At 37.9% G+C, this 15,096-nt stretch overlaps 1 protein-coding gene across 8 annotated transcripts in view; it reads left to right on the plus strand.

The window, feature by feature from the left end:
* Positions 1–15,096, plus strand: part of PLCH1 (phospholipase C eta 1) — a 217,384-nt gene that overhangs the window by 146,759 nt on the left and 55,529 nt on the right. For all 8 annotated transcript variants that reach the window (XM_027061565.2, XM_027061561.2, XM_027061568.2 and 5 more), the window contains 2 exons: positions 9,324–9,417; positions 11,900–12,103. In XM_027061565.2, the coding sequence (XP_026917366.2) occupies positions 9,324–9,417; positions 11,900–12,103 (298 nt within the window). The remainder of the gene's footprint in view (positions 1–9,323; positions 9,418–11,899; positions 12,104–15,096) is intronic.

Consider the following 15,096-nt stretch of genomic DNA (forward strand, 5'->3'; position numbering starts at 1 on the left):
TACATATGGGTGTACTCTGAAAGAAAGTTTTAAAAAATTATCATATATCGAGATGCATAAACCATAAAGGAAAATATTAATGTCTTGAAGCTTTAAGTTTATATGTGGTCCAATTCATCAAATGCCATAAAGTTAATGTGTAGCACAAACTAGGTTTTTGTAACACACAAAGGGAGAAATAGTGAAATTCCTTAATATGGAAAGTACTGTCACAGGCAGTTGAGGGGAAAAAATGAATACCCAATAGAAACACAGGCAAAACATTTGAAACATGAAAAATTTCATAAAAACTCAATAAACCTATGAAATTTCACCCTTCATTAGTAATTCAAATATACATAACAAAATGAAAAGACTATTTTCCACCCACCAGACATATAAAAGTTAAAAAAAAAATACTATCAAACATGGTATCCATTTCTTAGATTTCTCGTGAAGTTGTAGAATGGTATAATCTTTCCATCAGATAGTTTAATTATTAAATTTTATATAATTTATAAGATTTTGACCAATTTGTTTTACTAATAGTTCATTCTAAGGAAATAATTGTGTACAGAAAAAAAAGGATGTAAAGTTGTGCATTTTATTTATTTATTAAAAATATTTTTTTGTTAATGTTTATTTTTGAGAGAGAGAGCGAGAGATAGAAACAGAGAGTGAGTCAGGGAGAAGGGCTGGGCAGAGAGAAGAAGAAACGGAATCTGAAGCAGGCTTCTGGCTTTGAGCTGTTAGCACAGAGCCTGATGTGGGGCTCAAACTCATGAACCACAAGATCATGACCTGAGCTGAGGTCCGATGCCTAACTGAGTGAGCCACCCAGGTGCTCCACTTGTGCATTTTATTTTATTTATTTTTAAAATTTTTAAGGTTTATTTATTTTTGAGTGAAAGAGAGTGTGAGTGGGAGAGGGGCAGAGAGAGAGAAGGAGATACAGAATTGGAAGCCGGCTCTGAGCTGTCAGCACAGTGCCTGTCATGGGGCTCGAGCTCACCAGTCATGAGATCATAACGTAAGCCGAAGTCGAACACTTAACCGACTGAGCCACCCAGGTGCCCTTTGTGCGTTTTAAAATAGAGAAAAATTGCTCCCTCTCTCTCTCTGCCCCTCCCCTGCTCGTACTCTGTCTCTCTCTCTCAAAAATAAATAAAACATATTACAAAAATTAATAGAGAAAAATTGGACACAATCTAAAATGTGCAGCATCAGAGTCATTGGTTAAGAGTTTTGTGGGATTTTGAATTTTAAAATGGGATTTTCACAATGGAGCAAATTGGAGGCAATTTGACCATTCATATGGCAGTAATTCATTCATTTCTGATGGCATAAAATTGGTGTAGACATCAGAGTATTCAACTTACAGATTTACTCAGTTGTGAAATAAAATATCACTGCTGGCCATATGTGATGTCAAAGATTATCTGAAATCAAATATTGGCCCTTGGGTCAGACTTTTATTTCACTGAAGTCCTCTGAAAATTGAATTTATACCTTTGACAGGTCCAAATGCTGTTTGATTACGTCTTTCATTTTTAAAACATGTATGTGCTAAGAGAAATTCTCTCTGTCTTTTATATCCATAAAGAAGTGCCAATTAGAAGAGACCAGCTGGCTGACATTTCTCTTTCATTCTTCCTTGCAACCACAGATAAAGATCACTGACATCCGCTAGCTTGTGATTCCAGAGTACTAGGTTTGGTTGAGGTTTTTTGGTTTCATTTTCCCCCCCGTTTTTGCCAAAAGGCAGTCTATGTCTCCTCCAGATTTACTCTCCATTTACCGTCAGTCTATGTCTCCTCCAGATTTACTCTCCATTTACGGTCACTGGGGCGGAATGTGTTTCGTATTCAATGCTTTTTCAGAGTTTTGGTTCTGGAGCTATAATTGGATTTCATTCCCCCATCCCCCTTGACAGCCTTTCTTAACAAGCCTCTACTTTCTTTCTGTCCTTTTGTTTCTTGTGGCTTAAGGCGAGAAGAAGAGAAGGCAGGACTATTGAAGCATCCTTACAGTCTGAAAAACCAGCTAGCTGTTTCCTGAGCACAAAGGCTATCTCCATGGATAAGCCAAAAGCAGGCTTCTGTTTATGCATCACTTTCATCTGAAATATACATATGTGTGGTTAATTCCAGGGGAGTTTTCAGAGCTTTACTGATCTCATGCTGGAGGGCCCTCTTCTTATTGTAACTGCGTTTATCTGACATAGATCTATACATTATCTCATTGTGGCACTTCTAACAGTTGCCCCTTTTGTGTCTTTAAACTCTCCGCTAAAATATTCCCTTGATTCTTCTAATCCAGTTACCAGTGTTGTTTGTACCATCTCCCTTCATTATTCTTTACTGAATCCAGAATGATTTCGTGAGAGTCATGGTCATTCTAACTTTACCTCTCTATGATAAATACTTAGAAACTCTTCTTTGCTTATAACTATCCCTTTTGGGGCTAGTGTACCTTTATCTTTTTTTTTTTTAAACGCATTTTCTTCATCATAAAAGCATTCCTTTAAGAGTCATTCCTGAGTTTCTGTTCATTTACTTAATTATTCACAGTTGAAGCAATTGAGAGACTTTTCAGAGTAATTACATCTTGTAGTATTTTTGCAGCCTTTAATATAGTTCCAAATGGCATTTTTCTGTGAAATAGTCATACCTTCAAATGCTTTGAAAGTTGTGTTTTAATTTCAAGATGAGTCAGAGGTAGCCATTTTGGGGAGGAAAATTCTTACTTATTTGGTTGAAAACTGAAGGGCCATTCACTGAGAAATGTTTCTCCACTCCCTTCTGAAATTAACCAAAAATAGAGGGAAGAGTCTTTTTCTTCTGTATAAAACTATAGGACAAAGAGAACAGGGGAGGAGACAGGAACAACAAAATCTTGAAATTTGTCTGATTTAAAGGAGACCTCAGAGCACTGAAACTCAAGCCCACAGAGCAGGAAACCATGAAGTAATTTCATTAGCCCAGGGGAACCCCAGAAAAGCTCAACAATTGAAGTCACGTGATGCTCTTGAAAATACGAGATGAGAAGGTGTCAAAAACCCAAGTACTGGTTGGAAGTAGGGCTCTAGATCCTGTCTCCTACTTCTTGCAGCAGAGCAACTGTCCTTCCGCCATCCTGGCCTAAAAGTAAAAGTCAGAACCGGAGAAAGATGGCCCAGAAGGGTCTACACTGAGGCATACCAGGCACACCTGAGTACTGAAAAGATGCGGATTGTGGTAGATAGTCTGTGAAGATGGCTGTAGCAATTCTCCTATTCCTATATGCATGCCCCTTGGCAAGGTGACTTTGCCTCTCCTCCCATCTGTTTTCCTGTCCCTTTAATCTTGTCTGGCTTGGGGATTTGGTTTGACTAATAGATTGTAGCAGATGTGATGTACAAAGAACCTACGCCTCCGGGAGCCTTGATGATTCCACTTTTGCCCTGTTGGAATTGTGCGACTACCACGTGAGGAAACCAGGCCAAGGTTTTGTGGATGAGACACTACTCAGAGAAAGAGGCCCAGGGCCAACAGCCAGCACCAACCACAGACATGTGAGAGAGGCCCCCTTATACACTGAGCTGTAGTCAGGGGCCCAGGTGCCTATAGGCACTTGAATAATCCATAGGTGAGAACAGCAAAATAACTGTCCAGCCAAAGCTGGTCCCACTTGCCATCCTGCACAAATGTGATTTTAAAACAGTGGTTGTTGTTTTAAGTTTCTAAGTTTGGGTGGCTTGTTTCAGAGCGATAGGTAACGAGTACAGGAGTGAAATGAATGTCTTTGCGGTGTGGGAGAATCATAACCCTCTTCTAACACTCTGCTCCCAGGTTTCTATATAAGGGAAATTGCAGATAGGAAATTGGAGACTATGACAAGCTATAGAGGGTTGGATAGTGGCCCCAGAAGATAAGTCCAAGTCTTAACTCCCGGTACCTCTGAATGTAACCTTATTTGGAAATAGGGTCTTGGTAGACATAATTAAATTAAGGATGTTGAGATGAGATAATGCTAAATTTAGAGTGGACCCTAAATCCAATGATGAGTGCTCTTACAAGTGACAGAAAAGAGGATCCAGACACACAGAAGAAGGCCATGGAGGCAGAGGCTGTACTTACGAAGCCCCCAAGCCAAGAAATGCCACGGTTTGCCAGCAGCCACCAGATGCAAGGAGGGAGGCATGGAACAGATTCTCCCTCAGGGTCTCCAGAGGGAACCAACTCTACCCACACCTGGAATTTGGACTTCTGGTCTCAAGAGCTATGAGAGAATGAATTTCTATTGTTTTAAGCCAAGTTGGCGGTAATTTGTTACAGCAGCCCTAGGAAACTAATATACCAGTCCCAGGAAAACCCCCCAAATCTGAAGATATAGGCATCAGACATCTAATAAAATAGTTCAGACAGGGAATTCTACAGCGAGCCCCCTAGTCACTCAGCCTGCTCGTAAATACAGAGCTTCCAACCAATTTATTACTGACTTTATTTTAAATACATTTTTCAATAGCTAATTTTAAAATGGGTTTTAAATAGCCAAGGCTTACCACATGTTTGAGGAAATCCTCGACCATAAAATGCAGAGACCAAGGTAAACAAATAGCATTGAGAAACTTGGAGGAAATAGAGGCAATGCAGGGAGAAGGAAATTTTAAAAACTACCCTTAACATCAGAGTGCTGAAACAGAAGATTGCAGCCACGAAGCAAGAGCAGTATGCTGTGGGAAAAGATGGTTCTGAGGAAAAAAAGAGCAGAGAAATAAACTCAATAAGTGGCTTAGAAGATAAAGAGAACATTGCCCATAAAATAGAACAAACACAAAGAAATGAAAAGTAGAAAGAAAAGATAAGGAAATTAGTGGATTGATTCAGAAAGCCCACTCTGAATAATCAGAGGTACAGAAAAAAGATAAGAACAAATAGAAGGGAGATTATAAAATAAATAATACAAAAAATGACTAGCATGGAAAGGTAGAACTCTCTAGACTAGCAGGGCCACTCAGTGCCAAGCACACTGGATGTAAAAAGAGACCAATGATAATGAAATTTCACAAAGCCAAGGGTAGAGTAAAACCCTAAAAGTTTGCAGAAAGAGAGAGGGAAAAAAGCGCTGGTCCAATTAATGAGCAAAGGCAGGTCCTGTAAAAGGAGTAGATTCACTATGGCATCAGACTTCTCAACAGCACCTCTGGAAACCAAAAACATGGGAGCAATGATTTCTGACTTAGAATTTTCTACCTGGTGAATCTGTCAACTGAACGTGCGTGCAGAGTAAAACACACATGGAAGAACACAGAAATACAAGCAAGAAATAAATAATTTACTTTCTGAGTACTCTCTGATGAGAATGACAGAATGAAGTCAGAACAAAACCTGAATAAAGTGCTGAATCCCACCAACCTGGAAGAAGGACGACCCTTATAGGAGATAAAAAATTGGAATTCATGGATTGTTTGTTGTCTTGGTAATCGAGACACCATTAGCATCATGAGGAAGAATTTATGAGAGGACACTAAAAATTAACCAAATGGGTAGAAATAGCAGCAATTAACAAACTGAAAACAAAAAATGTTCAAGAAACACAGTCATTATTCAATAGACTCAATGTCCAACACTTGGATAATCAGAATAATTCAACACTGAATAGCAATTAAATTAAAAAATTAAGATATAACTATCCTAGGTGGAGGGGTAGAGGGAAAAAGTTAGTTTTGCTGGCTCAAACAAGCTAAATTTTTTATCCAACACAATAAAAACATCCATAGATAATGCTTAAGGTGTATAAAAATAGAAAATAGCATCATTAACATAACAATTTGGAATATAAAGACTCCTTCCAACAGAAATATCTAGAAATGTTGACATTATTTTTTTTGGAGAGCAATTATCCATATAGGAGGGGAAATTCTGCTTTCAATCATAAGCTTCTTGGTTTTGATTTACTTAATTATGAATATATATTACTTTGATAAAAATGAAAAGAGTTTAGCAATATTAAAATTCTGTGCAAATTATACTATGATTTTGGATTTGGTGTGCTTTGGGAATCATAGCTATAAGAAATATAATTATTTACTTCTGGCTTTGTTTTGAAATTCATACTCACTGTCAGAGCTTTGCCAGATAACTTATAAGAAGTCTGAGGATAAAATGTTAGTATCAGAATACTACTGTTATATAGGGATCTATGACTTTGGTTTCTACAACTAGTCCACCTGAAGTGGATTGACCTTTAATATGAGGGCCAGTTAGTCTTTTTTGGATGAGATTAAAGTATTATAGCAAACTAGGACAAGAGAATGGAGTCCAACCTGGAATAATCAAGGAAGTCAAATTATAGTAACTGACTTGACAGTTTAAAGCATCTCAAAAAATAAGAAGATTCAGGAGTTTCAGCTATATTGAAAAAAACAAACCGTTTTGAAAGTAAGCGTTTCGATTTTTCAGTAGAGATGAAGAAAAACACCCAGACAATAGGTATAATGTAAAAGTAAAGGCTTTGGATTTGAAGTCAGAAGAATGAAATTTGAACCTTGATTTTGCCTCCTGTTAGTTTTGTGACTTTGAGATAGTGAACCTTTTCTAGCATAGATTTGCATATTTTAAAATGGGAATAAAAACACCAAGTTTATGAGACTGTTGTAAGAACTACTTAAGATTTTATGTGTAAAAGCTCTTTATAAACTGCACAGCATTGACTACATTATTTAAATGTAAAGAGTCATTATTAAATCCAGGATTTTTAAAGCAGTCTTACACCACTTGCCTGGTATAGTAAGAAGAGTCCTTCATGTTGGAAACAGCAAGTGGCTCAGATACTGATAGCAAACAGAACTTTCAAATAAGCTTCATGAGAAATAGGAGTAGAGTAGGGAGAAGTTCTTTTCCGTTTCACCTTATTAGCTATGTGGTATAGGGAGAAAAACAAAGGGGAAAGAAACAGTAAAGAGCATTAACCTATGTCGAACCTTCTTTCATACAGTAGAATTTCACAATGGCTTCTTAAGTAAGGTCCGAAAAATTCAGTTTTGTGAAATGCCGGATTTTGCTATTGGGAGTTATTTAAATTAGACCAGGAGTTGGGGGAAGGAGGGAAACTGATTGACATGTACATTTCATTTCTCATTATTATGGGGTTTTACTGTATTTCACTGAGTTAATCCTTAATACTTGAATTTTGATAGGAAGTGGATTATTTCCCATTTATTGTTATATAATGCCCAGAAAATTGTGAGCTTCCTAGAATGCCTACTGATATTTTCATCAATTTACTGAATACTTCTCGAATAGGATGCTTTTTGCTAACATGTTCTGCTTTGTATCTTGAACCAATAACATGTTCTCTGCTCAACTGCAATTAGTTTTATCCCAGGATGATATTTTTGATGTTTGTTACATCAAACATGGGCTCCTGGTAGACCTCAGTCTAGGACAAGGCCCCTACATCTCTGAACAAACAGCCTCATAAACCAAATAATTGCAGTGTAAACTCAGGCTTCCCATGGCACGTGAATTTTATTTTATTTTTTTTTATCAATTTTTTAAAATGTTTACTTATTTATTTTTGAGAGAAAGAGAGAGAACAAGTAAGTAGGGGAGGGACAGAGAGAGAGGGAGACACAGAATCTGAAGCAGGCTCCAGGCTCCGGGCTGTCAGCACAGAGTCTGGCACGGGGCTCCAACCCACAAACTGTGAGATCATGACTTGAGCTGAAGTCAGACGCTTAACCAACTGAAATAACCAGGCACCCCAATTTTATAAAATTTTGTGAGAAATTACTTATTTTTCAGATTGCATGTGATAGTATATAGCAGACAAATTAATGAGCTGCTTAAAGCCTGACCAGGTCAATAGAGTTTTTACAGGTATCATGATTTCATTTATTTTGTGGTATTTTCTGGTGTTGTCTGTTAATATAAGCCTCTGAATGTAGGAAGGATTGTAAAATTTGCTCAATGGATGCATCAGCCATTGTGCAGCTAGTTTGGGGGGGGGGGAGGGGAAGCATTCTATGCTATTTCAAGCCAGCAAAAACAAACAAACAAACAAACAAAAAAACCAAAAAAACCCTGCAAAACAAAGCTTTTGTTCCCCTGCAGAAGGTTTAAGTGCTGTTTAAACTGTTTAGACAGGGGCGCCTGGGTGGCTCAGTCGGTTAGGCGTCCAACTTCACCCCAGGTCATGATCTCTCGTTTCATGAGTTCAAGCCCCGCGTCGGGCTCTGTGCTGACAGCTCAGAGCCTGGAGCCTGCTTTGGATTCTGTGTTTCCCCTTCTCTCTTCCCCTCCCCTGCTTGTGCTCTCTGTCTCTCAAAAAAATGAATAAATATTAAAAAAATTTTTTAAACTGTTTAGACAAATGAGATTTCACTAAAACATAAGCATCAAACCTAAGAGATAATAGAATATTTGAGAAATATTGAGAAGTGGCTCATAAGATTAGTTTTCTCTATCACTGTTCATTAGTATTTTTAAATGTCACTGTTAGACTGTGGGACTCAATGGAATTTTGATCAAAATATCACACCCTTCATGTTGCTATTTAATTAATTATTCCTGAAGAGTGTACTTTGCCCAGTGACACTAAGTATGTGTGTTCATGCAGCAACCTTGAGAATGCCTCAATAATAATAGCATGCACTGCTTCTTTGATGTCACACGTTAATAGTAATGCATTTCATTTTCACAACTACCTTATAAGGTAGCCACAGAGAAGGTAAGTGACTAGTTCAAGATCCCGCTGTAAATAATATGAGATGGCTAATTGGGACAAAAGCCATCTAACTCCAGAGTACTTTGTTATGCTAGCTGCTTCATCTAGGTTTTTGGTTTTATTTTCTCTTGCCAACCTTTGTGATCTTGAATCACCATGGCAGATTGCTCTTGTGATTCAGTGGAAAGATCTGTAGATATGTACGCCCATGAGTGGATTTACCTAGAACATCCTGTTTTCTCAGGGGATCATTTTCTTTCTGTATGTATTTATGATTAGCAAACTGTAGTGTTTGTGTAGAAAACATTAATTTGCAAATAGCTACTAGCTTATAGTAAGTAGATTTTAACAGTGGATTTGCACTGATTATTGATTTAATTTTATTAATTTTGCTTCATGGAATACATTTGTCTATTACTTGAAGGGATGTTTTCACTGATTAAATCTGAAGGGTAACATGGTAAGATTCAGATCATTTTCTAAAGATAAAGTTGCTATGACACTAGTAATCTCAAATAATGCTCATTAAATCACTTTGCACTATATCATGAATGCTTAAGCAATGTGCCTTTTTAGCATAAAAGAAAACATCTCATGGAATTGCAGGTACTCTACTAATGTTTTGTTTTGTTTAGATGAACAATGTGACAACAGACTATTGTCTTGACATCATAAGGAAATTTGAAGTTTCAGAAGAAAATAAGACGAAAAATGTTCTTGGCATAGAAGGTAAAATAACTAATTTCTTAATTTCTCATTTTTCAGTTCAGTTTGCTAAGTTAAATTCTAGCAAAATTTTTAGTAAAAGAAGTCAGGAGATATTCATGGATTACAGGTGATTCAAATAAAACTCACAAAACAACATATTTTCCTATAAAACAGATGCCATGATATTGCTATTTCTCTTACTTTGGCAATGATCATATGCATGTTCTACTCTAAGCAAGTCAACCTGATGCCACCATGTGGGTGATAGATGCCAAGAAATATTTGGACTTCTCTCAAATGGCAAATTTTGGAGAGAGATTCAACCTGGTGATTTCAAAAAAGGAAATTTGGTCTTCAAATAACTAATCTATGACATTAGTGACTTTGAAAGTACAGGTTTCTTTAAAAATCTTGGCAATGAACTTGTTTTTACCTAGTTGGTAGCAGTGGAGATATTGTTGGAGCCACAAATTTTGTTAATACAACTACTTCATTATATAGTTGAGGAAAGTGAAGCTCTCAAAGAAATTAAGTAATTTGCCCAGAGTTATATACTTAGAATGTAGCTTCAAGGATCTTGCACATAAATGTGAATATAGCTACATGTATGTGTAAGTTATATATACTTAAAATACGTGGGGAAATAAATTTCAGGCTGCTACCCAAGAGAAGAACAAATTTCAGGCAGAACCAATAATCTAATGAAGGACCGCCAAGGCCCCCCATTGCCCTCAAGACCATCCAAAGCCATGGTTTATCTAACTGTTTTTGACTCCTGCCCTCCCCCCCCCTCCCCCCCCCCCCCACACACTGGTTTCAGGCTCAGTGTGGACAAGGAGGTTTGGTACCACATGTTTACTTCCTGCGGTGGAGGGTAATTAAAAGAAAGGAATAATTTAAAACTTATATATATTAAGAACCATTTTAAAACACCTAGAGAAGATAAACTAATTTGGGCCTTTTCTTTACCAAGAAATGAATGTTTTGCTTGGTGGGCCCCCCAAAATGGAATTAAACATGATTTCTACATTATTGTCATAAAGATAGGCATGAAGAAATTCTCCAGAGTCTCAGAGGATATTTACAGATACAGATACAGTTTCTTGAAGACTTGAAGCAATTTAACCTGATAAATTGGAATGTCATTCCACTTAAGTACTTGTGGTCATTCAAGTATTTATTCATGTATTAACGAATGCCTCTTCTACCTAGGTATTATGTTTTGAAAAACTGTAGAAAAACTGATCGGGTTTTCTACAAAATTGTTTGTTTGAGTATAGCTGATACACAGTGCTACACTAGTTCTGGGGGTATATCTTAGTGATTTTACAAATGTATAGCTTATGCTATGTGTAGCTACTGTCTGTCTTATTACGTCGCTATTACAATATCATTGACTCTAATCCTTAAGCTGCACTTTTATTCCTATGACTTGTTAATTCCATAACTGGAAGCCTGGACCTCCCTCTCCCCTTCACCCATTTTGTCCAATCCCTCATCCCCCTCCCCTCTGGCAACCATCACTTTGTTGTCTGTATTTCTGCATAACCTTTAAACATTATTTTAAAGTTACAAATGTGCTAGCTATTAGCAGCATCTTCCCAAACCAATTTCAAAGTCAAATAACCACACTCTCAATTTAGGCTGTGCCTAACTTTTGACCTATTACTTCACCCATGGCACTAACAGTACTGTTTTTTAAATGAATAACTTATCAAATTGATGGTTGCACAGTGTATCACTTTGTGTAAAAATTGCTTTAACACTGCATCAGTAACCCATTAGATCATGCTGCATAATCCTAGCTTGAGTTCAGTAGCTATTGAATGGCTTTGGAGTAAGCCCTCTCTCATACTCAATCAAAATTCTTGAAAAGCCTACTTATTTTTCTGTAGGTTATGTTCACATTGCTATTCCCCAGTCATGTTTCAGTTTTTAACACTATTTGACCTGAAACAAATCTCTCATTGCCTTAGTATTCCTTATAGTACCTGTCCTGAGTGTAAGTAAGTAAGATAATCATTAAAACATACTTTAATTAAAAAAAATTTTTTTTAATGTTTATTGATTTTTGACAGAGAAAGAGAGAGACAGAGTGTGAAGTGGGGAGAGGGAGAGGGAGAGGGAGAGAGAGAGAGAGAGAGAGAGAGAGAGAGAGACCCAGAATCCAAAGCAGGCTCTAGGCTCTGAGCTGTCAGCACAGAGCCTGAACTGATTTTTTAATGTTTATTTTTTGAGAGAGAAATAGAGCATGAGTGGGGAAGGGGCAAAGACAGAGGGAGACACAGAATCTGAAGCAGGCTCTAGGCTCTGAGCACAGAGCCTGACGTGGGGTCCGAACTCATGAACCATGAGATCATGACCTGAGCCAAAGTTGGATGCTTAACCAACTGAGCCACCCAGCTGCCCTGCTATGAACATACTTTGATCTCTGTTGTCCCTGATGGAGTCAGTTAAGTACACTTTGAAAGCTAAAGTACTTTACTCTCTCTTTCTTCCAAAGGGTTCACGAACTTCATGCGTAGTCCTGCTTGTGACATATTTAATCCATTGCACCATGAAGTGTACCAGGACATGGATCAGCCTCTGTGCAACTACTACATCGCTTCCTCTCACAACACATACCTGACGGGGGACCAGCTCCTTTCCCAGTCCAAAGTGGACATGTATGCACGGGTGCTACAAGAGGGCTGTCGCTGTGTGGAAGGTTTGTGCTTTGTCTGAGCTCTGCTGTGTGTTGATGGAGACTTAAAATATGTACTCACACTAATCAGAACCATTTTTCTGCTTATTGTAGAGTCATTCTTTACTCATGATGCTCTCTGGATCCTCCTTATTATCCAATCAGGAGGAGACAGAGAGGGATGTACTAGAAGTTAGGAAGCACACCTTCAGTTGCTACAAAATTGTGATGAAAATGAAAGTTTTCCTAGAAAGATTTTTTTTAATTTAAACAATGACAAAGATAGTTCAGGATAACTTTTTTTTTTTTTTTGAGACACTTCATCAGTCAGCAACATTTATTAAATTTCTTGTGGGGTCTTGATTGTGAGGACACAGATATAGGACATGGTTTCTGCCTTCAAGGAGCTGACAATCTTATAGCCTGGGTGGCCATTAAAAACAGTAGTACAACATGAGAATTCCTCCAGGCAAATCATATACATATTGAGAAGTGTTGGTACAAAGAGTAAGATGTGAAATAAAATGCGATGAGAAATAGGTAGGCTGGGAAAATAAACTTGGGTCAGTCATAAAGAGGTAAAGGATTTGAGTGCTGTAGTGAGAAATTTCAGCTCTAGCTTTTGGTAACGGGTTCATTGAAAGGTTTTCATACATATGGTGATATGATCAGACTTGCAGTTTAGAAAGATCATTTGGGTCACTGTGTGGGAGGACAAGTTTTTTAGAATATGTGTTTGTGGCAGGGAAGAAGAGTGAAGCTAGATAGAGCAAAGAATGGTAGGAAGGCTATTACAGTGATACCAAGGAACGGTTCACTGGACTGAGTGAGTTGGAGAGACAATTGCATAGATATTAAAGAAGTAAACCCAGCAGGACCCAATGCAAGAAGTAAAGGTTGTAAGGAATGAGGGTGAGAGCTGTAGTAAATGAATGGTGCCCTCACATTATGTGGGAAATCTGGGGGGAAGAGCGTTAACGAGTTCAGTTTTCCAGCAGTTGAGTTTATAGTGACTTTGTAACATTTACATGGACATTTTTATCAGTCGGTTGGATAATAATATCTGAACTCAATGGAAAGATCCAGGCAAGATAAAGATAATTTAATTCTGTGTTTTACTTTTGTATTTCTGTATTTCTGTATGTATGTATGTATGTATTTATGTATTTATTTATTTATAGAACGAGACCACGAATTGGGGAGAGGGTCAGAGGGAGAGAGAGGGAGAATGAATCTTAAGCAGGCTCCATGCTCGGTGTGGAGCCTGATATGGGCCTCGATCCCACAATGCTGGTATCATGATCCGAGCTGAAATCTAGAGTTGGACGCTCAACTGACTGAGCCACCCAGGCACTCCATAATTCTGAGTTTTGTATGTGATATTTAAGATCATGAAAGTGTACAAGATCACTTACAGAGACGAGTGGACAAGTGAATGAGGCCTGAGTAGGGAAGTGATCCAGCATTTAGATGTAGGAAGAGCAAGGGTAACCAATGGGGATTAACTTAGAATGGTCACTGGGTCCTAAGGGATGAAATGGTCATAAATTTCCCGTGCAACAGAAAAGTAAAATAAGGTAAAAATTAATTATCCAATCTGGTTGCATTTAACAGCTAGGATGTTATTGGTGTCTTAAAAAAAATTTTTTTTTAATGTTTTATTTATTTTTGAGAGTGAGGGTAGGAGCAGGATTAGGGGAGGGACAGAGAGAGAAGGGAACAGAATATCTGAAGCGGGCTCTGGGCTGATAGCAGCAAGCCTGATATGGGGCTAGAACTCACAAACTGTGAGATCATGTCCTGAGCTGATGTTGGATGCTCAACCAGCTGAGCCACCCAGGTGCCTCTGGTGTCTTTTGATAGATCGTTTTGGTGACATGTTAGTGAGAAGTTGGGGGTAGCTAATCTGCTATGGGTTAGTCACTTGGCATTTTTCTGCAGTAGAAGAAAACTGGATGATACAAGTTCGGGAGATTTTGACACTTGGAAGAAGAGAAAATGAGGACACAAGTTTTGTTTTTAGATGGGATAAGGGGACCAGATTTTGAAAGGTTTCATGTCTGATAGCCTGTCTTTTCTCTGGGATGAGAGCATCATCTACTAAGTGTAAAGTGAGTGGAAGTTAGCTTGGAGGCTTAAGAAGATCAACAAACAACGGGAGAGGAGTTGACAAGATAAACTGGGAAAGTTCCTAGCTAGTTTCAAAAACAGTCTTAAAACAGTCTGTTTGTTATACAAGATCTGCATGTTTAGATTCCTCCCACCTCACTCCCATCAGATTAGATATAGGAGCAGTGAAGATAGATTATAAAATTGATCCATGCCTCTAGATTTCTAGGTCATATAAAATATCTTCAAGGTGTTGGTGAGCACTCTTAAGTAAGTAGTCAGTAGGCCGGTGAGTCTAAGAAAGGAAAATAAATGAATAAGGGGCCATTAATGAGGTAAGGAAACTAGAAAACTCCAAGAAATAGAAATATGGGGAAAGTTGTCATCACACACACACAAAAGAAGAGCAGAGAGTTGTTATCACAGAGCGCGGGCTTTTGGACGTAGTTACAGGTGACGACTGTATCCAGGGTGTGTCATGGGTGGGCATGAATGAAGTAGAGTGGGGATGGGATTGTTAGCATTGGAGAGGTCAAAGGTAAAAAGATGGAGTAAGTTGCCCACCTGTACTTTTACCTCACAAAGGATGTTGACAGGTAGATTAAATGTTAAAATATTAAAGATTAACAGTTGGAGATTAAAAACTAAGCCAGATATTTAAATGCAAAAAAAAAATACTATAGGAAAAGACACTTGGAAGATTACAGAAAGGTAGAGTTGGATAAAGTGAGGTTCAAAAGTAAGGAGATTTTTTTTTTCTTAATGGATGTAGGAGAAAAAGTGTTTAAAAATAGCAATAAGGCCTAGAGAAAAATTAAAAATAGATCTACCCTGTGATCCAGCAATAGCACTGTTAGGAATTTACCCAAGGGATACAGGACTGCTGATGCTTAGGGGCACTTGTACCC

Source organism: Acinonyx jubatus, chromosome C2 (genome assembly GCF_027475565.1).
Source record: "Acinonyx jubatus isolate Ajub_Pintada_27869175 chromosome C2, VMU_Ajub_asm_v1.0, whole genome shotgun sequence".
Taxonomy (NCBI): Eukaryota; Metazoa; Chordata; class Mammalia; order Carnivora; family Felidae; genus Acinonyx; species Acinonyx jubatus.